This window comes from Pecten maximus, chromosome 8 (assembly GCF_902652985.1).
Source record: "Pecten maximus chromosome 8, xPecMax1.1, whole genome shotgun sequence".
In the NCBI taxonomy this organism is placed as follows: Eukaryota; Metazoa; Mollusca; class Bivalvia; order Pectinida; family Pectinidae; genus Pecten; species Pecten maximus.
In genome coordinates this window covers 36869408-36896713 of record NC_047022.1, presented here as the reverse complement: position 1 = coordinate 36896713, position 27306 = coordinate 36869408, and the positions used below count along the sequence as shown (strand labels likewise).

At 36.8% G+C, this 27306-nt stretch overlaps 1 protein-coding gene across 1 annotated transcript; it reads left to right on the top strand.

Moving 5' to 3' along the window:
• Nucleotides 1-4091: 4091 nt before the first annotated feature.
• LOC117333392 (ran-specific GTPase-activating protein-like) lies at nt 4092-27061 on the top strand. Its single transcript, XM_033892666.1, has 6 exons — nt 4092-4222; nt 5511-5620; nt 6620-6777; nt 20304-20432; nt 21068-21133; nt 25475-27061. Exons 1-6 carry the CDS (start codon nt 4109-4111, stop codon nt 25708-25710), a joined length of 813 nt encoding a protein of 270 aa, XP_033748557.1. The 5' UTR covers nt 4092-4108; the 3' UTR covers nt 25711-27061.
• The last annotated feature ends 245 nt before the right edge of the window (nt 27062-27306 follow it).

The following is a 27306-nucleotide window of genomic DNA, read 5'->3' as shown; positions in this document are numbered from 1 at the left end:
TCCAGCACATCTCTGTCCGTCCGACACAAACCCCTGACACACTCCAGCACATCTCTGCTCGTCCGACACAAACCCCTGACACACTTTGTAAACTTTATTTATTTTACAACGATTGCCAAACAAGTTATATCAACTTATAATAATCATGCGGATGGAAGCGCGTGAGGGGTCTTACTGTGGGAGGAAACCAGAGTACCCGGGGAAAACCCGCGTGGTCGGGCAGGTGATCACATACATTTTCATGTCCGACATAACCCGGCACATCTCTACGCGTCCAATACAAACCCTCGACACACCCCGGCACATCTCTACACGTCCAATACAAACCCTCGAAACACCCCGGCACATCTCTACACGTCCAATACAAACCCCCGACACACCCCGGCACATCTCTACACGTCCAATACAAACCCCCGACACACCCCGGCACATCTCTACGCGTCCAATACAAACCCCCGACACACCCCGGCACATCTCTACACGCGTCCAATACAAACCCCCGACACACCCCGGCACATCTCTACACGCGTCCAATACAAACCCCCGACACACCCCGGCACATCTCTACACGTCCAATACAAACCCCCGACACACCCCGGCACATCTCTACACGTCCAATACAAACCCCCGACACACCCCGGCACATCTCTACACGTCCAATACAAACCCCCGACACACCCCGGCACATCTCTATACACGTCCAATACAAACCCCCGACACACCCCGGCACATCTCTACGCGTCCAATACAAACCCCCGACACACCCCGGCACATCTCTATACACGTCCAATACAAACCCCCGACACACCCCGGCACATCTCTACGCGTCCAATACAAACCCCCGACACACCCCGGCACATCTCTACGCGTCCAATACAAACCCCCGACACACCCCGGCACATCTCTACACGTCCAATACAAACCCCCGACACACCCCGGCACATCTCTACACGTCCAATACAAACCCCCGACACACCCCGGCACATCTCTATACACGTCCAATACAAACCCCCGACACACCCCGGCACATCTCTACGCGTCCAATACAAACCCCCGACACACCCCGGCACATCTCTACGCGTCCAATACAAACCCCCGACACACCCCGGCACATCTCTTCTCGTCTGGCACAAACCTCTGGCACTCCCATGGTATGTACTTTATAAAGTGTTCAATAAAGCAGGCATATATGCATTGACCGTGCATTTTAAAATGATTTTCCGTCAAATAAACCTGGCAACGACATACATGTACAAATGTAGGAGTGCCTATATATACATTTTTGTATATCTAAACTCGTCACCGATCGTACCAAACCTAGAGTTCATGAGTATTGAGGATTTATTTACAACATAAACAGCAATATTGCACCAATTTTTTAATTAGCAACATTTAAAGCATGTGTATTGTTAAATATAGCTCTGTGTCTAGTAGCGTGTGTGATATAGATATATAAAAAAGATTTGTGCTGGGTTCTTATATCTAAGGTGTACACTGTGTCGTTGCCAATGCTATTTGTCATCGTGAAACATTCAGTAAAATTCAATTGATTATATACAAAGAAATGAGCTTGCTTACTTCTAGTTTTGCTTGTGAATAGATGATTATATTTCACTAAACTGGTACACGGAAAAACACTGCTGTACTGTTCAGTAGTCTATATTATAAGTGTTTATACGTATCATCAAAATCGCAACGATATGCCTGTATGAGGCGCCGTTTTACTATTTACTGTATTCCCTATTTTTGATAAAAAAAATCGTGGATTGTTTATAAATAGATCTATTTAATTTAAAAAAAAATTATTTCCTGATGAACAATATAATTCTTTGAAAAATGCATGTACTTGATAAACATCAAAAGATATTTTCCTGATACATGTATAAAAATGAGTTTTTGATATCAAAATTATTTTCAACGATGCCTCTTTAATGTCATCTTCGCTAGCCAAGGCTTCTGATTACGTTACACTCCACGTGCGTTACACTCCACGTACGGTTACACTCCACCAACGTAACGTGGAGTGTAACGTAATCAGAAGACCTGGCTGCCGTCAGCTTGTAATGCAAGGGGTGTAACTCTAGCTAAAATACAAGAATCAGACTGCAGAATCTGAATAATTCTTGACTAAGTTCAAACAATATGAAAATTGATTATCAGGAGCTAAGGAGATGTGATTATAGATAATACTGAATGTGTAGATTTCAGGATAACGATAGCTGTTCATAGATCTAGGTACATTGTACATACATGGAGTTCATGAAAGCTACTTCCCTTTATTTATAGCAGGTTAAGAGAAGTTACTAGTATTATGGGAATGGAAAATCATTAAGGATTGTCAATCATAAAGCCACTAATTTTTACAAGACGTTCACACTCTCATTCACACTGTTCTCATTTCACTCATAATTCGCTCTCAAAAGACATTCCGTATTTCTAAATGTAAATCATCGCAGGTGAAAAGTACGGAGTATAGAGGGGACATGTGGAAAAAATTTTTTATCTCGTGCGCACGACATAAAATTTATTTTTCCTCAATAATTATGTCGTGAGCACGAGATAGTTATGTCGTGCGCACGACATAAAATTTATTTTTCCTCAATAATTATGTCGTGCGCACGAGATAGTTATGTCGTGAGCACGAGATAGTTATGTCGTGCGCACGACTTAATTACTGAGGAATTAATTATTAATTAATTATTGAGGAAAAATAAATATTAAGTCGTGCGCACGACATAACTATTGAGGAAAAATAAATTTTATGTCGTGCGCACGACATAACTATCTCGTGCTCACGACATAATTATGCCGTGCGCACGACATAATTATTGAGGAAAAAATAAATATTAAGTCGTGCGCACGACATAACTATCTCGTGCGCACGACATAATTATTGAGGAAAAATAAATTTTATGTCGTGCGCACGAGATAAAAAAAATGTTTCCACATGTCCCCTCTATACTTCCGTAGAAAAGGCAGCGAGAAGAGATTGTCTAAATGAGCCCATTTTCCTAGGAATCTGGGGTAGTATATTGCCAAAACTATTTCTAGATTTATATTTCTTTATTACATTTTCAACCAAGACTGGAACTACTTTTTACCAGTTTTTTTCGTTTTGTTTGTTTGTTTTGTTTGTTTGTTTGTTTGTTTGTTTTTTCATCTTCCCAGAAAGTAGAACTTATTCCACACTCCCAGATATCAAATGAACGATTGTTTCTACATTTCTCTTACGGGATGGTTGGGGCATTCAAATATCAACCATATTAGCGTTTGATGCATTTGTAAAATAGATTATTGAATTAATCAAGTCAGTACTGGCTTTGTAGAAATGCATGACAGTATGATTTGTATATTAAAGTTTCATTAATGAGAGATTTTACTTTTTATACATCAGAACTGACGAATGTTCAAAGTTGGCCTGGGGGCTGACTTCGGCTGTTTTAAAGTTCAAATTGAACCGTATTTCAAATTATATGCATACAAACTTTTTTTTAACAATATGTAGAACTATCTTCAGCAAATTCTGAAAATGTTTTTTGTATCTTAATTGGGTAAGATATCTCCAATTAATTAACGAAGGCATGTTAATAAAAACCTCACCTTCTGTAAATTTTGACTGGACGGCTGAGTCCATGATTTTGAATTGTGATTTCTACATTCTTTGTATTTTGTCCGATTTCCGAAATCATTTGGCAGGAATAATCAATTACCATCATATCATAGTCTTAATTTTTAGCGAAATAATATATGTTTCTGTTTTTGTGATTGCTTTACAGGCAAAATCATCTGTAACTGTGAAAAATAACTGTGAAAAATAACTATTAAAAAAAAAAAAAAAAGCAAAACAAAGATTTTCGTTGTTCAGAACAGAGACTATTCTTCCATGTCAATCTCGGGTATTTCCGTTAACCTGACGGAAATAGCCGACTGTTTCTAAGTCACTAAAGAATGAGGTAAAATCGTAGTGAATTCGGCATAAATATCTATTGTGAGTTTATTTATCATTATGTATCTGTCTTGATCGATGTGTGAGTAACAAAATATGTATTCCGTGTATAACACAACTTTTTTTAGATACCAAGACGTCGTCACCGGAAAACGGAAGTATATGTGTAACAAAGGTAACCTGGAAGTAGAAAATCAGCGGGAACGAGCAGGGTACGGGGATTTTGTAAACAAGAAAGTTAATCCACAAACATCTCTTACCATGGCAGATTCTAAGGTTCGTAATTAAAGAAATTGATACATCCAAAATCACGTGAACATCAAAGTGTGTTTTCGTTTGCTGACATGTTGAGATGGATCGTTTTGATACTGGTGTTTTCGCATGTCATGCTTGCTACATGTTGATTTCTCATTCGGACATTTAAATATAACTTTTGTTCGACGGGCTGCCTCATATCTACTCATTGTTGTTGTGAAGAATACCAGGTGGAAGCGAACGTAGAAAAGGGAGTTATGATCAGTTATGACTCGTTCTTTTAATACGTTAGTAGAGTAAATGAAACCAGACTATTAGCACCCCCTCCCCGCCACATGAATGTTAGATTTCCATATTACGACATCGATTGCTTATGTGAAGATCACAAATTGACAGTATCTTGGTTACCTGTCGTTTCAGTGATATCATTGAATAGCAGTCGGAACACTTTAATGATGTTTAATGATGAATTTGATCATTCTTAAATGCATTTAGTAGACTACACGTGCATGGTCGCCCAATTCATCTAATGATAGAAGTTTGATTATCATCATGGTATGGAAATAGTCATAGGCCTAAGCGATAAAAAAACAACATAAGTTACTATTAAATTGGGGAGTGGGGAATCGCATGGTTTCATATAAAAATCTTTGAAAACCATAAAATATCGTGTGCTTATTTAAATCCAGTTTTTAGAATCAAACACATCATTCAAACAAGAACAATGTAACGGGATTTGAAGCAACTGATCCATATTTTTGGCTACACGGGTCTGGGGGGAACTAACATGAACAGCGATTCCCTGCTGCCTCTGCATCTCACTGATGTTCATGGAGAGATTACTGGTCTGAATCTTGCACCCGACAGTTGCAGTTTACTCCTGGAAAATATTTCCCAATTCACCAATTTTCTTCCCAAAATGAGACAAAAAGGCCCTTTCCCAAACCAGTGAGAAAAAGCCCTGCAATCCAGGCTTTGGTTTTGATTTAATTTTCCAAGATTTGGTTTAGAATGCATTTTCTTTCATCAAGTGAAGTCTTAAGAGTAATGAAATTGTGAGCTAGTTAGCTTACTGATTGTCATATGTTAAATGGCTAACAGTGAGTGGATTCATGCATTGTTATCTCAAGATCTACAGGCCACACAAACTGTTCCAATCAACAGCACTTGTTTTGGAAGTACAATTAAATCTGCATAAAGAGAAATCTTGCAAATTTTTGACAGTCTCAGAAAAGAGTGAATAGTTTGTATATTTGTGTGTGTGCATGATGTTTTAATAAATTTAAACATGTATGTATTTTGCTTACAGGAGGAACATGAAGAAGTGGAGAATCCAGACATTCACTTTGAGCCACTAGTACAGCTAGATAAAGTAGAAGTTAAGTCAATGGAAGAGGATGAAGATGAAGTATTTAAAATGTAAAGTGAAAAGGGACATGACGCAGGTTTATAATTTTTGGAAAATAATTGAATTCTAGTTTTTAAGTATTGTGGTTTCGAAATATTAAATCTGGACTTTCTCCCACCTGTGTTGAAGTGCCTTGATATTTGATTTAAACATATATATTTTATTCCCTTTTCATAGCAAGGCGATTAGGCAAAAGTTATTCAACTTATTCAAAGCCCTTTCCCTACAATATAACATTGGTATTTAAACACAAAACGCAAGATGGCATAAAATGCATTATCTCACACTCTTATACAACGACACTTATAAATCATGAGAGTGGGAGAGAGAGAGAGATTGAAGAAGCATATTTTTACATAATGTAGCTGATCTTTTCCTACACCGACGGCAGAAGTGAATACTGATCACTAATCTAAGCCGCACTGCTTGTACAATTGTCCATCACATCCTGTGCTTTGATTGTCGTTCTCCTGGTCATTCCATACATCCTTGACTATGCGTTTCTCATGTGCTTTCGTTTCTTGGTATATGTACAATTGAAATGAAATTATGAACTCTATCACCGACAGTCTGGTGTATTTTGTGTGGTTCAGAGATTTGTCACCAGTATAAATTATAACCAGGGCCTTCATAGAGCTGTTCATGACCATGGAAGTATGAGTTTGGCATTTGAGATTAAAATGGCGCTAAATCTTATTAGAAAAATGTCAGAGTTAACCGAGCGTTTCAAATTCGATTTCATATATATTGCTTTCAAAAAAAATGATGTAAATTTTGGGACATAGAAATAAGGGCCCTTGGGTCAAGATTTGCATCTAAATAATAATCCTTCTCTATAGTTTGATTTCTGAAACAAATATTTAGGATGCTCATAATGCATACAACTACAATGAAATTATTGCTTGTTATATATAGATATTACTGTTAATCATTCATGAACCTTATTTGATGAAAATCATCAATGCTTTCTCAAAATCATGATTGGTTGAAATAAATTCTTTGTGTTACAGTCGAGCCAAACTGTTCCGATTTGATAGCTCAGTGGAACCCCCAGAGTGGAAGGAACGTGGAACAGGAGATGTTAAGTTACTCAAACATAAGGAAACCGGCCTTGTACGAATATTAATGAGGCGAGATAAAACTCTGAAAGTTTGTGTCAACCATTACTGTAAGTTAATTTTTCAGGGTTCATTTTCAATCGGAATATCAAGAATGGAAGAAATTGACTTGCATATTTAATTCCTGGTAATGAAACATTTGTTACCAAAATAAATGCCTTTAACATTTACTATATATATAAGATGTTAAGGTTGTTATTGGTGTATTTCAGTTGATGTAAAACTGATGAAGTCTATGTGACGGGCGGACTGAAATTTCTGTTGAGTGTCACGGTTTCTGATTTCAACTGAAATACATTAGTTAGCCCGAAATTTCAGGAAGGGGTTGGAGTTTTATGTCATTTTAATGTTCAGTTTGAGAGAAAACCATAATGGCAACATTTTAACAAAATCAGACATGGCATGAAACACAACATAATTGTGTCTTTAAGCAAAAACATTAATTTGATAATGATGCGTCTTAAAGATAAACATTAGTTTGATAATGATGCATCTTAAAGATAAACATTAGTTTGATATTGATACCTGAAGGAGTATATATGTAATATGTAAATTTACAATAAGGAAACTTTATTCTAAATTATATCTGACTGACTTTCATATTAGAAGTAGAAGATAGCTAATGATATAAACTAAAAAATAACAGTCAACTACATAAATATACGTAGAAAAATTCAAAGGACTTGTGTGATGAAAATATTGTGACGGGCGGACTGATAAACCAATGCTGAGTGTCACATTATCTAGTCTGACAAATATGTAGCCTTTGGATTGCAGACCTTAGAAAACAGTTGACACATTAAAAAGAATAAGGGCTGTTCCAGAATTAAATGTGGGGGGGGAGTCGGGCGGCAACTGAATTGTTTTTGTATGGGTGGTGGGGACGACACTAAATTGTATTTTATGTGTGGTGGGGGTAAAAAAAAAATGAAATGCATGTGTGGTTGGGATCGACAAAAACCCATAATATGAAATTCTATGGGTAAAACGGACCCAGGAAATTAAATTGTGTGGGTAAAACAGACCCAGGAAATTAAATTGTGATGGGTGTCATCAAAAAAGGTGTCTTGTTGTTTATTCACGACTTCTACCGTTCGCGGATCCGGAAGTTCAAGGGAAGTAACTTCTCGTTTCGTGCGAGAACTAACGAGACTGCAGACAAAATGGCGGACACGTGGACGACGCACGATGTGGCTAGGTGGCTAGGCGAAAATGGCCTAGCTTCCGTCGTTCAGACATTCATTGGTAGGTAATTGAGTTGGTTCAGTCAAGGTTACTGTCATGGTCGTTATTGATTATTTCATGTTCAGTTATGTCGTGTTTGATGACAAAGTTTTCGTCGTTCCTTCGATAGTTGATGATGATGTTTTCAACGCTACTGAAAAAACGTTCACATAGTTTCAAACGATGTTGTATACAAAATGACGTTACAGACAACTTTTATCAATTTATTCTGTGATGTTCTTGATCAATTTAAACGTGACGAAAGTCTCGATCCCCAGACCTTTTCATGTCTGGCTGCTGCACAATAAAGGGAGATTTATATATAACTCGTTGTTATTCGGAGCGACGATGTAGGGCGGATACACCATACCCTTACTCTTGACACTTTCCTATTTCTCCTAAAACTAAAAATCCAGGTAGAAATGTTTTGGGACAAACAGTATTTGTTTACACGGGGGCCTAAATCATTAAGTAATCACGAAGACCATTATCTCTAATCCATTTATTGTTAAAGGGGCATCCCGCGAAAGACAAAATGTCAATTAATAAATGTACATGCTGTCAACACTACCAATTTTATGTTCCTGCTAACCGAATAATCAAACTCCGTTCCGAATGGTCAGTTTGACCACTCGTATTGTTCAGAAAAGCCTCATAAACATAGCGCTGATCACGCAACGTTACAGTGGTGGAGCAAAACGTCTGGTCAACGGTTGAAATTCCGCTAACTATTATTACATCATTCGTTTTATATGAATTATCGGCAAAATCCGATCGCCATAGTTCATAAGAATACCAACTTGATATATATGTGTATGTAGTATTTAGAAAAAAGGGGAAAAAATGTTTGCTTTCGCGGCATGCCCCTTTAATTCCAGGTAAATAGCTGTTATAAAATATTTATCAATAACTTTAATTTAATTTATCATATTATATTCATCATATGTACAGTAGCAGGTAAGCTAAGTGTTAAAACAACACCCCAGCAATATTGTTTACTTAAATTTTGGGGACAACCAGGATAGATAATTTTCAGTTTTGGGAGAAACGGATGACACCTCAATATATTAGAGTTATATGTAGGAAACAGGAATCCACCAGTTCTATTCATGTGGTATTATTTTATGATGTTGAAAGAATTCCTGCATTTACACAAACACAATTGAGCGGGAAATACAACATCGAATGAGCAACTGTATCTGAAACATGTACTGTAAATGTGTAAAATATTTTATTCTATATTAAACAACTTTTAACTTTACACTAGTGTTGTTCAGTATGTTATTTTAGCGATTGATGAGAAAAACATCAAACTCAACGTTGACATTGGATTTAGTGACACACTGTCATATCTGACAAAACTTTTTACCACACAATGTTGATTAATTCAGGTTTACTGTATACTCATAATATTCGCGGGATCAACCTTGACAGGGAAATAGCGAGCTTTAAGTCACCGCAATGTTTAAGCAGTCTTCAACAGACTACCCTGTCTGAGTAATGGTGAAATTTGAAAATTTCATTAAAATAAGTTTAATTCAATAATATTTTGAAGCCAAAAAAAAAGCCTCGGATCATGTTTTTCTAAATAGTATTCCCTTGATTATTAACTTTACCTGGTAATGAGTTGGCATACTGTTTTTATACTTCAGCAGTACTTGTGTGTTTAATTGTTTATGAAGGGTGTTAAGGTAATGGTGTATTCGCCCTAATTCAGTGCGTGTAAAAAACAAATTGCATGTTTATTTTGTGTTTTAAAGGCAAAATATAAAAAAGATTGTGTTTTCGCTTTCACATTTGAAATTATTATGATTGGTAGGTCTGAAAATTATTTTTTGTTTGAATACACATATTTTTGGGGAAAATTTTTCTAGTTCAAATACCCAATTATTCGTCTATTTTCAAGATAAGATACATTATCAATATTAATGGATTATTACAGATATATCATCAACAGTGTTGATTTTAATTTATGTATGACTAATTTATTTTCTTTATTTTATGAAAAACTAAATTTCAAAAATGGTAATAAAAAGTTTAGGATAGCACCAAAAAATTAGGGTTGGTAGGGAAAGCGAAAACAACAATTTTTTAAGCCTTCGTTGGATTAATTAGTTGCATTTCGCCTAACAATTGTTGGTTTATAATATTTGCAGAGTTTGATAAATCACATGTTGTACAGGCTGGCAGGCTAGCCTCAACCCTGCTTAGTCTATTCACCTGAGGACACACACAGGTAATTACTAATTAGCTCCAAAAATATTATTTTTGATTATGTGTAATGACTTAACATTAATAGTACATTAATATTCAAGTTAACATAACATATATATAAAACTTTAAATGAATTTTACATTTAATTTCAATTCTATATATATATATATATTTTAGAAAATAATTTTCCAGTTTAATCATCAATGCACATAATTATATGTATATCTACCATAATGGTGTAAAATAGTTTAGAATACATTAATAAACATTTTGGTACCAACAAACATGTACACGTATACAACCATATAAAAACCGAAACATTTTAATTTTCAGATGAAGAAATTGACGGACTTGGCATGGGTGCTCTGACGGATCAGGACTTGTCGACACTCATACCAAGCATTGGGAAACGTGCCCGATTCCGTGCTCTGGTAAATGTTTCGCCACTATTAAATAAAAAAAAACTGTTATTTTAGTTATAATTGCTTCCTGAAATAATGTTTATACTGGGCCCCTGAGCAAACAGTGAGCAAATCGTACTGTTGCACCCCTACTTTCCATCTGAACGCAAAGTTTGTCCCAACTATTGTTGTAAAAGTTGGCTAATTTTAATGAAAATTGGTATTCATGATTTTTGTATTTTATTTAATGACTCGCCTGGCACAAGCATATGGAAATAGGGTGTCATCCTTTGGTCAACTTTTCTTTTGAATATAGCAACTGCTTCAAAACAAAAATACCTAAAGTTTGTGAAAAATGCTACTTTGAGCTATAAAGAAACAAAATGCTCAGGTTGATAAGTGGCCAGTATAAAATAAAAAATAAAAAAATCTTTATTTTTTTCTGCAGATGTGTAAACTTAAGCCAGATACCCCCCAGAATTATCCACAGCCTCTTCCAATGACTGATCCACAGCCTCTCCAACATATAGATCCACAGCGGCAGCCTCTCCCACAGACTGATCCACAGCGGCAGCCTCTCCCACAGACTGATCCACAGCGGCAGCCTCTCCCACAGACTGATCCACAGCGGCAGCCTCTCCCACAGACTGATCCACAGCGGCAGCCTCTCCAACAGACTGATCTACAGCGGAACCCTCTCCAACAGACTGATCCACAGACTGATCCACAGTGGCAGCCTCTCCTACAGATTGATCCACGGCCTATACCACCACCTCCCTCTGGTAGCTCTGTAAGTTTCTTTGATATGACTTTTAGATAAGAAATATGTCTGCTTAGGGTTGCATGGGCAAACAATCTATGGTAATTTGTGCTACTTTCCTATATTAAACCACTCCTCCTTTTTTGACACTTTTAAATTGTGTCTAACATTCGAATAAAGAATACATTCATTTGAAGTATACCTGTATTGCCCACACGTGGTGTGCAGTGCATTGACCTTCGCTAAGGTTCAAGGTGAAATAAGTGCAAAATGTTCAGTAAAATCTTGTTCAAAGGGGAGACAATGAACAAAAATCTCCAATTGAAAGTATTAATAAAACACTTTTTCTACCCCACAACTTAATACATTTTATAGCATTATATATATTATTACAACCATAGAATGTTTTGGATCGGGGTGTAAACTGGCAAAAAATGTGTCTCCTGTTTCACTGAACAGACACTTTATTGGCTTTTGTGTTTTAATTTGACGCAAAACAAATGCACTATGTTCTTTTCTCATGGGAAAATCTTGATGTGTTGTAAGATGTCACTGGTGGATTGATGAAAATGAGAACTCACATCTTGTAGGTACACGAGAACTATAGTGATATATTTTAGTTTGCTTATCGCATATATATATATGTAATAATGCAACAAAAGCCTGAATGGAAGCATTATTTTGATTTTTATCTCGTTGCAGGGAGCACTATCCAGAGGTACTCAACGAACAATTGACAGCCTTCTAAATAGGACTGCTGCCAGGAAGATTGTGGAAGATCCTTATGGTGAGCTGAGGAGAGTGGGACTAAAGGTCTATGATGAGTCCTTTATTCAAAGCCATCCCCCCATGAAGCAACAATGGTATCGATTTTGGAATCGCGAGGGATTACACTTCATCAGACAAGGTGTCAAACGATCGTCAGTTGAAGGCCTCATTAAACAAAAGTGGTCTTTTGGAGGGGGCAAAGCAAAAGCATGCATTGAACTTGGACAAAATATTGCCAGTGACAATAATATTGATCCCCATACCTTATTCACGACATACATCAATACAAATGCAAGCAAAACTGCTGAACTTATGGTTTTGAGGGAAGAAATAGAAATAATAGAGAGAGAGATATTGTCTAGACTTAAAAAAAACACAATTTCCAGAAGTGACAAGGATTCAAAACGGGAACATGTAAAAAGGATCGCTATTGACATCAAAAAATTAGAAAGTGAGCTGGGAAGAAACCTTACAAACTGGTCCGCGTACCTGCAGAGATTGGCAAAGAATGGTATCGAGAAAAAAAAAAGAGGCAGGAAGAGGAAAGAAACAACAAACCCAAAAACTGCGAGGAGTTTAAAAAAAAGAAAGAGCATTGTACAACTTCAAGTAGATGGCTATGTAGAAGTGGACGAAATCGTCCCTGAACCATACGATAGTGCCCAAGAAATAAGTAGTGACACTGATCAAGATCAAGACACATGTCAGAATGACAGTTTGGGCGACACAGACATGAACTCTGAACAAGCACAATGTGGCAGTGATGGCGATACAGACATTGAACAAGCACGAAGTGACCATAAGGGCGATACCTATGCTGAACAAGCACAAAGTGAAAGTGAGGACAAAACAAACACTGAGAGGGCACTAGGTGACCATGAGGGCGAAACAGACATTGAACAAGCACAAAGTGATAGTGAGGGCGATACATACATTGAACAAGCACTAAGTGACCATGAGGGCACAACAGACACAGAACAATCACAAAGTGACCATGAGGAGGATACCTACGTTGAACAAGCACAAAGTGAAGGTGAGGGCAAAACAAACACTGAGAAGGCACAAAATGACCATGAGGGCAAAACAGACACAGAACAAGCACAAGGTGACCGTGAGGGTGATACCTATGCTGAACAAGCACAAAGTGAAGGTGAGGGCAAAACAAACACTGAGAAGGCACAAAGTGACCATGAGGGCAAAACAGACACAGAACAAGCACAAAGTGACCGTGAGGGTGATACCTATGCTGAACAAGCACAAAGTGAAAGTGAGGGCACAACAAACACCAAGAAGGCACAAAGTGACCATGAGGGCAAAACAGACACAGAACAAGCACAAAGTGACCGTGAGGGTGATACCTATGCTGAACAAGCACAAATTGAAGGTGTTGACAAGACAGACACTGAAGAAGCACGTGACACATGCCAGGATGACGGTACTGACCTTAAAGTTATAAACCCTGGATACTGCCAAAACAACATATTGGGATCTATTGAAGGCAGTAGTGCTTGTACAGGTATATGTCTAAGCATGCTGAAGAAATTCACAGAGTTTAAGTTGTCCTTATCAGACCGTGACACAATATTGTCTGAATATAGAACAGTGGTGGAACAAATGGTGACAACATGGAACAATTTGGAACTTCCCACAATGGATGTTAAGAAATGTATTGAAACACTTGAAATGGGAAATGAAGTCAAATGTATAACAGAAAAATTTTGGCACACAGGCCTTGGAGTAGGAGGAGGAAGCCCGATAGAATCATGCAAGTGCGAGTATGAAGCGGCAGTTACTTCTGGAGAAAGAAATGGACTCATCTTCACACTCTTTCCAGACAAGGCATTTGTTGTATTATCTGATGAGCATGGCCAGGTATGTCTTTTGGACTCGCATGTGCGCCAGAAGAAAAGAACTTTTGATGAAGCAGTTAAGGATGAGTCTTCATGTGGTTTACTTGTTTTCCACGGTCCTGCCAACAAAACATCGCTTTTGGAGTACATTTTCGGCACCCTCAAAGAAGACTTGGGGTTCGATGATTCCACCGGTGTGCTGCACACTGTGACGATGAAAAGTTCAAAAAACTAGAAAGCCTTGTGTGCAAAAAGATCTATGCACACAAGAGAAGCTTGAAATCCTTTCATGAACATCGTGATTGGAGAAGATCAAAAGCATCAAAAAATAGCATGTGGTATGACTTGAAGAAGATTCCAGTAACTACAACCTTTGAAGAGGCAGTGGAATCCCTCATCAGCCAGACAACACAAAAGAAGACTTCTATCAAAGCAAGAGCCAGAGCATGTGCCTTGCTTACTGTAGCCGACCACATAGATCGACAACATATGGTATTGCTGAAGAATTTGTTTTCAATTTATCGTGAGGAATTTCGAAAAGAATATCTCTTTCATCAGTTGGTAAATGTGTATGGATATCAAAGGGACACTGTTGAAGTAATTGTTTCAAAAAACTGGAATTTAGATGTAGGTGCGAGACGTGAATATCAAGAAAAGATTGATCAGCATTGTGCAAAAATTCTTCAACAAATACCACAGATGTCATACAAGTCTTCCGATGCAAGGGATGTTTTTATGAACCATCTTCCGGTGATTTTGGTTTATAAAGCTACAGCTGAAAAGAACGTAGAAGGATTTATCTTGAAAAGACTATCTGGTGTAGACTGGGCAAAACTGGTTGAAGACATAGAATGGCCATCTAAAGACAAGTTAATAAAAAATGAAATAGACAAACAAATTGGTCACTTTTTACCAAAGGCTCTACAATATGCCACAGAGAAGGATCGACATTTGTTAAAACTTATTTTAACAAGATTAACATCCAACACATTCTTAAAGGAAAAGGGCATCGGTGGAATGAAATTCAATGAACAGTGCACACATCGTGATGTTAGAATGGCAGAAGCATCATTGGAACAGTGGGATAACATTTCACAATCACAAAGGGCAAAAAGCAGGACCAGCGGTAGTCGCTTATCTGGATCTGGGCGAATCCCATTGGCGAAGAGATATCCAGAATTAACGGAATTGATGTTGAAAATATTTGACACTGGGGAAGGTCTTCAGTCACATCCCAGGTTGATATGTGAAACGTTATACCTGCACCAGAGCCAAAAATATATAAACATGCCAAGGTGTGTTAGTATTTTACAAGATGTGTATAATATTGACATTTCTCTGAGTGCAGGATATACGTACACCGAGAATTTCAAATCCAAAACCAAGCAAGCCTCCAGACACCATGAGGGAAAAGGGATAAATCCTGGTATTTCCTTAAAAAAGCCAACCAAGGATGGGAGTGCAAAAGAACTTTCCATAAATGACCACTATGCTCAAGCTGATGTAAATTATTCTTTGGAACAAGCATTTCAAAATAATGCAGCCATAATAGCAAGAGATGATAAAGCTTTAGTACATTGTGACGTACAAGTGGTAGAGAGGCCAAGCAAGTCCTGGAAACGAATATCATACGCTGATCATGACTGGGCTAAAGATACTCAACGTTCTTTACAGATCACTACTTACCAATTTGTGGAGCTAAAGCAAGTTAACAACACTGATGACATTTTATTGGGAAATGTGCCAATTTGTCAAACAAACCTGACTGGACCGGGACTTTCTATAGTTAAGACACATTTTTTTGAGTCATCTACAGTATATAGACATCTTAATGAACTCCTTTTTGTTATGACTATAGAGAAATTCAAAAAATACTTTCAACATCAAAATGGAGAGATTACTTCTCAACTTCTTTTGACAGTAGATGGAGGACCTGACGAACGGCCTAGAAACAAAACAACACAGTTTGCATGCACACTTATGAGGAAACTGCTGGATCTGGATAAAATGAAAACAATTTCCTATGCAGAAGGATCGTCTAAACGTCATTCAGTAGAAAGGTACCATGTCGTAGAAGGAAAAGCTTTGTCACAACAAGGAACAGTGTCGTCGAATAGTATTCACTCATCAGAGAGTGATGAACGAGGCGTATATGATATGGAAAAGTTCAGGGAAAATATGGAATGTGCTCGCGAGGACTGTATAACGAGGATTGATGGAACGCCATACGCCGGTCACAACATGACTGCTGTAAAGCCACCTTCTCCAAGCAACTGGGTTATATCGGAAGAAACTATCAAACACTTGGAGAATTTTCTTGCTAAAGACACTACTGAACACAGGATTACAAACAATTTTGTAATACGCCCCGAAGGCCCTATTTGGAATGAGATTTGTACAATTTACAATATTACATCTTCAAAAGCATTCAGTGCTATCTCTATTTTCAACGACACTAGTGATCCTGATCGGTCATGGCAGCAACATTATGGATTCTCATCATTTCGGGGGGATACTTCTTTTCGTGGGAAAATGTTACCTTTCAAGGAATACTACGAGTCCGGAATATTAGGAAGTTCCTTTGATATTCAACCCTTAATTGATGTTGGTCGTCTCCCGGAGTTCCATTACCTCAGTTACCAACAAAACGTGCTTCTCGTCAAATACTTTTTGGACAATTCATTAGAGTTGCCAAAGTTTCTAACATGTCCAGATTATTACAACCCAGCAGTTAACATCGAATACATTCATAAAGAGAAACCCGATATGTTAAACAATATTGAGAATCTTGAGTTGCTCTCTACAGTGATTGGTGTTGCACCCGAGGACATTACGCGTTTTGTTAAACTTAAGGAAGAAAAGGAAGCTCTGTTCCAGAAGCGGAAATGTGTGAAAGAGACATACAAAGACAGTTGTATAGGCAAGTTAAACGTAAAGCAAATTAAGGCAGTGTTATCTGACAATGGCATACATTTTACTAGAGTACAAGATAACAAGGCAGACCTCCTCGTTCTCTTGGACAAATGTATGAAAGACAGTGAACTTTCAGAGAAAGACTTACTTTCAAAATACTGATTCTTTTTGCCTAGTGTACTTTTCCTGTGTACGGGCTCCGCCTATCTAACCTACTGGGTTCCCAACAGGTTTTCTGTGTTATACATTTCATATGTACGTTCCAACCCCCACAGCTTTTGCATTTAGATCAACTCCTGGGCATCGCCCATCTAACCTGCTGAATGCATGTTACACAGGTTTAGTATAATATATAATTAGTCTTGTGTTCCATGATTTTGACCTCGGCTACGCCCATCTCACCTGCTAGGTGACCACAGGTTTTTGTTTTTTTAGTTAATTCCTGCATGACCTGGGCTATGCCCATCTAACCTGCTGGGTGACCACAGGTTTTTAAGTCATCTGACCCAAAGGGTCAGGATGACCTATAGTCATCATGCATCGTCCGTCGTCGTCCGCCGTGCGTAAACTTTTTATTCAAACGACTTCTTCTTGATAACCAGAAGGCCCAGGGTACTGATATTTGGCCAGTAGCATGTTTGGATGAAGGGCTACCAAGTTTGTTCAAATCAATAGCTTGTGACATGCTTGCATGAAGGACTAAAAAGTTTGTTCAAACCAATAACGTTGACCCACTTTCAAGGTCAGAGGTGGACAAATGTCATAAAATCTTTGAGCAACAACTTCTCACTAACCAAAAGGTCCAGGGTACTGATAAATGGTCTGTAGCATGCTTAGATGAAGGGCCCCTTTATGTACTTGTTAAAGTAGTATGATGTACTCAAGGTTGTCATATGACCGTTAAGGCCCATTGGGCCTCTTGTTGTGTTTTTTTAGTTAATTTCTGCATGACCTGGGCTATGCCCATCTAACCTGCTGGTACGATCACAGGTTCTCTTTTAGTTGTCGTGGGCTTCGCCTATCCATCAATTCGAAATCTTTAAACCAAGATATTTTCATGCAATATACCAACAGGTTAGATTAAAGCTGTCAAGTTTATATACATGTTTCCACAGGTTAACCTATTGAATTTGTAGACAGAATTATGAAACTAATAAGTGTTGTTAAAAGTTTTGATGTTAATAACTCGTGTAATAATTTTTTACATTACATGCATTAATTATGTATTTAATCGAATAATTCCCATTTGATGTTCATGGATATCTTTTCCAATTCTTCACATGTTTCTTTGTTATGCTTGTTATAAGTTTGCCAAACCAACATTGGACTGCTCTGTAGTGTTATGTATTTATGGCCTTACAATTCGACATGGTTGAAAATTACCCCAAATTAGAAAAAATATCAGAAGATCTTTATGCACTTGGGAGGATCCCCCAGGTGCTTTCAGGATCTTAACGAAATTGGAATTACCTTTCAAGTGTTTTCACATATCTAATAATCCTACAGAGCATCCACTAAGAATGCTTTATGAATTCAATTGTTAGCTGTTACTTCCACTTTGATGACCATATAAATGATTGAAGATGTCAAAGTCAAAAAGTTTATAGTCCAATCCATCTTCTGCAATCAAATTTATTTTGAATAGGTTTAGAAAACAAAGTTTTGTTCATCCCATCATTATCCTCTCTGTGCATGTATGAACATTTTCTGTAAAACACACTTTTCAAGAATTAAAATTGAAAATTTCTATTGTCTTTTGTCATGTTTAGATTATGCATATAAAACTACAAGAAGTTTTTCTTCGTAAATTATATTAAAATCACGACAAAAATACATATATATTTTATCTCCAAATATTTTAAGAGCTTGCTTGAAGGTCAGACACGAGAACTATGCGACTTCGAATTCGCACCTCCCAGTACACCATGGTTGATAACCAGCCGGTCAGACCGCAGCAAGGACAAGAAATACACCACAAGGTTTAAAACCAATAGGAAAACGATGATGCATCAACACCAAAGATTCTGTGAAGTGGACTTTTAAAATGGAGATTGAAATGTTTATATTATCAAGACGAATTTGCTGCTGCAACATTTTGAATATGACTAGAAATAAAATTGTGTGGGTGGTCGTGTTGACAATGTCAAATTGAATTGTGTGGCGGGTGGCCAAAAGTAACAAATTGAATTGTGTGGGTGGTTGGATTCAACAAAAATGCTATTGCATGCCTGCTGGGGTACTGATTGAATTTTATTTTATGGGTGGTGGGGGTAAAAAAAAAGTGCCTCCCGACCCCCCCCCACATTTATTTCTGGAACAGCCCTAAGGAAAACCGATGTGAAATGGGAAATTAAAGATAATAATAGAACTGGAACATGGTTTAACATTTGTCTGTTTAGCTAGCTTTCATGAATTAAACTCGAGAAAATGTACGATAGTTTAACCAGTGTTATAAATATTTCAAAGGATTTGTGTGATGAAAATATTGTGACGGGCGGACTGATAAACCAATGCTGAGTGTCACATTATCTAGTCTGACAAATATGTAGCCTTTGGATTGCAGACCTTAGAAAACAGTTGACACATTAAAAAGAATAAGGAAAACCAATATGAAATGGGAAATTAAAGATAATAATAGAACTGGAACATGGTGTAACATTGTCTGTTTAGCTAGCTTTCATGAATTAAACTCAAGAAAATGTATGGTAGTTTAACCAGTGTTATAAATATTTCAAAGGATTTGTGTGATGAAAATATTGTGACGGGCGGACTGATAAACCAATGCTGAGTGTCACTTTGTTTTGTCTGACAAAATATATAACCTTTGAATTGCTGATCTTTTATAGGTAATAGGTGTTTATCTATTGGCTCAAATACAACTGTATATGAGTACATGTATGACCAGTCTGCTTCTTTTTCACTGGTGTGGGGTGGCATTTATGTTGTCTTGTTTTCGGAAGGAAGAAGATTTTCAGGGGTAAACAGCAAATTTGGCTTAAACTTGTAATGGGCAAAATGGAAATTATTGGGCCCAGAAAGCCAACATTACTCTCAATGATGAAAACTTGGAATTACCGTTTGATTGCAATGATACAAATTTCAGCGGCAAAGTATTCTGATGAAGAGAATGTATAATCTCCAAGTTCAAAAAAGGTTGAGACTTATACATACACACTTTTGACATAAGGGCTGAGGGGTGTTTTTGTTAGGAAGTGAAATTAACATAACTCATATTATTCAATTTAATATTTTCAAATATTGTAATGTCAATATTTTGATTCCTGCCCAAAATTATTTTTTTGATACAAAAGATTTTGCCATGCAAATAAGCCCAGCAATTGTGTCCCTTGGAGCACCTGTTTGATGATTTTCTAGGGTGGACATGAATTCTTGTACTTGTGTATAATAAAAGGATATTAATGAAACTGAGTTGTTTATGTTAACAGTATCACCACATATGCAGTTGAAGCCGAACTGTGGGAGCGATAGAGCCTGGGTTTGGAGTACGCCTTGTGACTATGCAGATGAGGAGCCAAAACCTGAGTTATTGGCTATAAGGCTAGCAAATGCAGAAAGTATGATCTCGGATTATATGCTCAACCTCGTAAAATTAACATTACATTTGATAAAAAGTGAATTGATCATGAGAAACTTGTAATTTGACAATTTGTTGAAATTGTATTCAAGTTATTTTGAAAAAAGAACGTGTTTTGTAGGAATGATTTGGGTAAATTCAGATACGCAAGTATTCTGTGCCTCTTGTATATTTTATTACTTGAAATGGATGTTGATAAGGAACACCTGTGAATTATCTATAGCCAGAAGGGTCATTGTATCTAAATGGGTGAAAGTCTTCAGTATTTTGGAAATCGACAGGGTTCTGCTTAACTCCTAACTATCACATTGACTAGGTAGGCCAAATTGAGTTGAAGATCTCTTTGAAATCTTACTAGCTTAATCTCTGGCTGTTTATCTTGTTTTTAGATTGGTCTGTCTGTATGATGAAAACTTGGAATTACCGTTTGATTATAATGATACAAACTCAGCGGCAAACTTTCTGACACAGACCAGAGGACAAAATATAGGCTTTGGGGAAATAATAAAGTTTCAAGTTACCCAGAATTGGGCACTTTCAACTCTGTATCTGCAGCATAAGTGTTACAATTCTGTCCTATCAGTAACCTTACCATGTAATTTCTATTCTTTGTAGATGCTCAGAAGTTTAAAACCAATTTTGAGGAAAGTCAGGCTGTAAATGAAAAACTTGGAAAAACAAGTAAGTATAATGTTGTAGTGCTTTTCCAGTGAACTGTAATGTTTTCATAGTGTTGTATTTTTTGTGCCTCCTTTTCTGTGTCTTGAAGGCAATATTTTTCCATTGCCACTTGTGTCCGAGCTATATCATCATGGCTAGACTGAATTGAGTTCACTTGAAAATCAAGTACACTATCTAAATCTTTGGCTGATTATGTTGTGTAAATTGGTCTGTATGATGAAAACTTGGAATTACCGTTTGATTACAATGATACAAACTCAGCGGCAAAATTTCTGACAGAGACCAAATGACAAAATATAGGCTTTGTGGAAATAACCGAAGTTCTAGTTCAACTTGACCAGTACAATTACAAGATGAATGCTTTATTATAAAGATATCCAGCATTCCATAGCCATATCTCCTCTTAAATGAAAAAAAAAGTCATCATGAGTCACTCCATGACATCTTAATTGATCAGAACAAGGGAGGGAGAAATGTGAGGTAAAGCTGAATCCACATCTCTTTCTCGTACATTTCAAGGAAGGGTTACAGAAATTGTCAAAGAAATAGTTTCCAAAATAAATAAATAGCAAATGTTCTTTATGTGCTTCTTCAGCGCACATTTGGTGATAAATTACAGCAGCACAATACTGTAACCTGGTTTCTGTCATTGAGGTGGTACAATGTTGACTACACTGCTGGTTCTCCCACCCTTGTGACCGAGCTATTTCACCATGGCTAGGCTGAATTGTGTTTAAATTTTGCTTGGAAATCAAGCACACTTTAGCATAACCTCTGTGGCTGTTTATCTTGTTTTTAGATTGGTCTGTCTGTATGATGAAAACTTGGAATTACCGTTTGATTACAATGATACAAACTCAGCGGCAAAATTTCTGACACAGACCAGAGGACAAAATATAGGCTTTGGGAAAATAACAAAAGTTCTAGTTCAACTTGACTAGTACAATTACAAGATGAATGCTTTATTATAAAGATATCCAGCATTCCATAGCCATATCTCCTTCTCTTAAATAAAAAAAAGTCATTATGAGTCACTCCATGACATCTTAATCGATCAGAATAAGGGAGGGAGAAATGTGAGGTAAATCTCTTTCTCTCGTACATTTCAAGGAAGGGTTACAGAAATTGAAAGAAATAGTTTCCAAAATGAATAAATAGCAAACGTTCTGTATGTGCTTCTTCAGAGCACATTTGGTGATAAATTACAGCAGCACAATACTGTAACCTGGTTTCTGTCATTGAGGTGGTACAATGTTGACTACACTGCTTGTTCTCCCACCATTTGTGACCGAGCTATTTCACCATGGCTAGGCTGAATCGTGTTTAAATTTTGCTTGGAAATCAAGCACACTAGCATAACTTCTGTGGCTGTTTATCTTGTTAGATTTTTAGATTGGTCTGTCTGTATGATGAAAACTTGGAATTACCGTTTGATTATAATGATACAAACTCAGCGGCAAACTTTCTGACACAGACCAGAAGACAAAATATAGGCTTTTGGGAAAATAATAAATGTTCTAGTTCAACTTGACCAGTACAATTACAAGATGAATGCTTTATTATAAAGATATCCAGCATTCCATAGCCATATCTCCTTCTCTTAAATAAAAAAAAAAGTCCATCATGAGTCACTCCATGACATCTTAATTGATCAGAACAAGGGAGGGAGAAATGTGAGGTAAAGCTGAATCCACATCTCTCTCTCTCGTACATTTCAAGGAAGGGTTACAGAAATTGTCAAAGAAATAGCTTCCAAAATAAATAGCAAACGTTCTTTATGTGCTTCTTCAAAGCACATTTGGTGATAAATTACATCAGCACAATACTGTAACCTGGTTTCTGTCATTGAGGTGGTGCTATGTTGACTACACTGCTGGTTCTCCTGCCACTTGTGACCGAGCTATTTCTTCATGGCTAGGCTGAATTGTGTTTAAATTTCGCTTGGAAATCAAGCGCACTAGCTTAAAATCTGTGGCTGTTTATCTTGTTTTTAGATTGGTCTGTCTGTATGATGAAAACTTGGAATTACCGTTTGATTATAATGATACAAACTCAGCGGCAAACTTTCTGACACAGACCAGAAGACAAAATATAGGCTTTGGGGAAATAATAAATGTTCTAGTTCAACTTGACCAGTACAATTACAAGATGAATATCCGGCATTCCATAGAAATATCTCCTTTTAATAAAAAGAAAGTCATCATGAGTCGCTCCATGACCTCTAAATTGATCAGAACAAGGGAGGGATATATTCAAGGTAAGCTGCATCCACATCTCTTCAGGTCATTTCGGGGAAGGGTTGCAGAAATTGTTGTCAAAATAATTAATCGCAAATATTCATTTTCTGCTTCGGAGCACATATCCTACACTATTTTGAGACTTATCAGATAAGTGCTCTTTATTTTGAGTTTCCAAATTATTTCTGATGTATTTGGGATTTGACAGGCTGGCAAAGCTGTAGTGATTATGACAAGTCTTAAAAAACTTCATGCATCACAGTGATTTTTTTGCACCGTTTAATAGCCTTTATGAGACTTTTGCTAAAAAGTGTGTTGATTTCCAAAAATGGTGACAAAAACAGGACTCCTTACTGTTAAATGATTATTACATTTTGGCAAATGGGACTTGTCAAAATCATAGCTGCTGTAAAAGTGTGGCTTGAAACAATGCAAAATTGAATGACAAGTTGGAAGTATATTAAGCAAGTGTGTTTGGTAAATAAACCAGATTCAAGAACGTAAACTAAATTCTTAATTGAATTTTAAAGGTTATGGTGAATTATTCTTCAAGAATTTCATTAGCCTGATGAAACATGATAAGCACTGCATTCTATAAAGTAACAATATTAATGTCTCTTTATGATGAAAACTTGGAATTACCGTTTGATCAGAATGATAAAAAAATTTAGCGGCAAGTATTTCTGATGAGAGACTGGCAGAAAAGTTATGTTATATGTAAACCAGTTACAATGAACTGTATAATAGAGATCCGGAGTAAAAGTGTTGTGTAGCAGCTTGTAATTGATCATTATCCTGATGATTCAAAATAAGGGCTTTCCCAATAAAAATACACCCTGCGGGAGGACTCAGCAATGGTAGGTGCTGAAAACACTGCAGCTTATCATATGTGTGTATGGTACTGTTCAAATTAGATTATTGCTGTTGGTGGTTCATGTTTTACAAAACTGGAGTCCTCCTGTTAGGTATTTTACTGGAAAAGCCATTGATCACTTCTGATGGTATTGTGATACACAAAACTGGAGTACTAGTCCTCTTGTTGGGTAGATATTTCAATGGAAACCCCCTAATTATAGGGAACTTGTGTTGGTTGATCATGTTTGACAAACCTGGAGTCCTCCCTTTGGTAGTTCAATCACATGAATTGTACAACTATATCAATTAAAGTTGTGTTTGAAATACTATTTGGATTCCAAACTGATTTTTCCATCTATCCGTCCTGTGATTCCAACCTATGGAGCAATCCATTATTCAGTGAAACCATGATAACCTAACCAGTGTTCCTAAATATAAATTTAAAATAATATTCCACTTTTAAGGTTTTCGATGCTACAAATTCTAGCTGATCACATGTTTGTTACACAATGAAAATGATTATTGGTTGAGGACATATATAAAATTATGTCTAAGTTAATTTCAATAAGGAAGGAAACTGGCAACAACTCTGTTTGACTGATAATAGATTCATTCTTGCAATGTCTCTTCATGATGAAAACTTGGAATTACCGTTTGATTATCAATGATAACAAACTTTGCGGCAAATTTTCTGACAGAGACATGAATTTGCAAGATATAATGTAAATCGTTTAAAACAAAGATCAGTTCTGTTTTGAAAATAAAATTTTATTGAATCATGACCATTTGTATACTGTGAAAACATTAAATAGTAGCCTAGTTGGGAAGCATTTTAATTGAATTATTATTTGGTGTGATTTGAGTGGGAAATATTGTGAAGTTGGGAGGGATTTATTTTGGTATGAGTCAAAACAAATCCAAACCACTTTTCGAGGAATTATATATTACTGTTGTTCTGATAAATCAGATGATTATTGATTTTACCTCTGACTATATTAATTGATCTTGATTTTTTGTGATTCATCATGGTCGACTATAAGACCGAAATTTTCAAGATCAATAAATAAATGAACAACAAATCATTGGTAAAGTTAAATAAAAATGCATTAACACATATTTCCCTTTCTGTTCGTGATGATCGATCATGAAACTTATAGTGATTTTCAACACTAATATATATATCCAGTCACATAAGTTATATATGCACCCGGGATAACAAATTAATACTTATTCAAAATTCTTATATCAGATGCAGCACCTGAGAGTGACCAGAAAAAATCTGCCCCCAATGATCAGAAGGAATCCGCATCCAATGAACAGCCAGAAAGTAAAGACAGTGAGACTGACTCTGTGGCTGAAAAGCTTGGAGAAATGAGTGTGAAAACGGACAAAGTGACAAATGATACGAAACCCGAGTGTGATCAGAGTAGCATTAAAGATGCTGATAAACCATCAGAGACTAACGAAAACAAGGCAGAATCCTAGCGTACTGGAATTGTTAAAAGTCAACAAAAAGCATGAACTTTCAAATTTCGTTTCGCCAAGAGTGTCGTGTAAAAACGTGGCATAGAGGGTGCAGATGAAGTTATACCTGTGACAGAAACATCAATCAGCGAAGTGGAAATGATATATGGACATATGTCCAGTTAGTCTCAAATCTACATGTATAATGAAATTAATTGTTTGAAGTTGTCTTAACATTAATTTATTATGCTTTGAATGTTTCTGTATTTTTTTAATGTCTGAGAAATGAGATCCTATTGCACATGTATTCCAGGTTTACAGTTGGAATTGAACAAAATATGCTACTAAATATTTGCTTTAGTTGATAATTGCCATCATCAATGAGAAACACTTTGCTTGTTTCAGCATTTATGTAATATTGATAAGTCAGGAAATGAGCCAGATGTCTGGTTAAAGTGTCACAGTACGTAACCCCAGACAAAAGTATTACAAACACAGGGGTGATCATGTGATGTATAATTACATGTACACCTAAAGAGCTTTCCTCCTGTAGTGGTGTAGACCGCTATTTTAGAAACTTGCCAGTTTGTAAGTGATTTATTAGTTATTTGATGCTAATTTAAGTCGGAGACCAACAAGCTCTATACTTCAGTGAACAACAAATGAAACAGAAAAGAGATGAACAATCAAAGATAACCAACGAAAAATCTTAGTCATAATTTTATTTAATAAGGTTGTTATTTTTCTGCGAGAAACAAATTATCTACTTCTATTGGTAAAAAATTTGACTGAAATTAACATAATGCATTTTACTGGTAGGTAGTGTGTGTTAGTTTTGAACTAACGTGCGATGCTTGTCATGTGTAAAATCAAGGCAAGAGCCTAAGAAGCCTATGATGGCACTGGTCGGGACACAGTCCTAATACTAATAGTCAAAGTGAGAGACTTTAATAGCCATCAAGGTGAGCGGGTATTGTAGCCTATGGTGACACGTGACCATATATAGTCAATGCGAGAGACTTTCAAATTCAACAAGGTGAGAGACTAGCCTTAGATGGCACTAGTCATGGCAGTAGTCAAAAGTGAGACTTTTTGTAGCTGTTGATCGAGGTGGGAGAGTATTGTAGCCTGTGGAGGCACTGCTGGTCATTACGTTAGTCAAAGTGAAGACAGACTTTCTTAGTCTGATGTCATGCATTGCAAGGTGAGGGACATTCAGCCTATTTAACTTGGCACTGATCTAATGAAATGTTTTATTGTGATCAGAGCAATATCAAAATGTCTGAAACGTTTCATGTTTGTATCGTGATTTAAGTCTTTCAAGTCAAGGTTGAAGCATTATATTTAAGGAAAGTAAAATGTGAAAAATTAATTTCCAGCTGATGTGTTATCTGTTGTCAAAGTAACGATTGTTGTTTTATACCATATTTGACATTGTAATGAATTGAGAGTACACATACATGCACAGATTTCAACATTCATCACAAAAATCCATATTTTGATGTCCCCACCAATTTTAGCAAGAGGAAGCTACATATTGCTTTTACATGGTTCATAAACATGAAAAGAAGGAATTTCAGCCCTGGCCTGGAAAATTCTAGGAAGTTAATGTCGTGT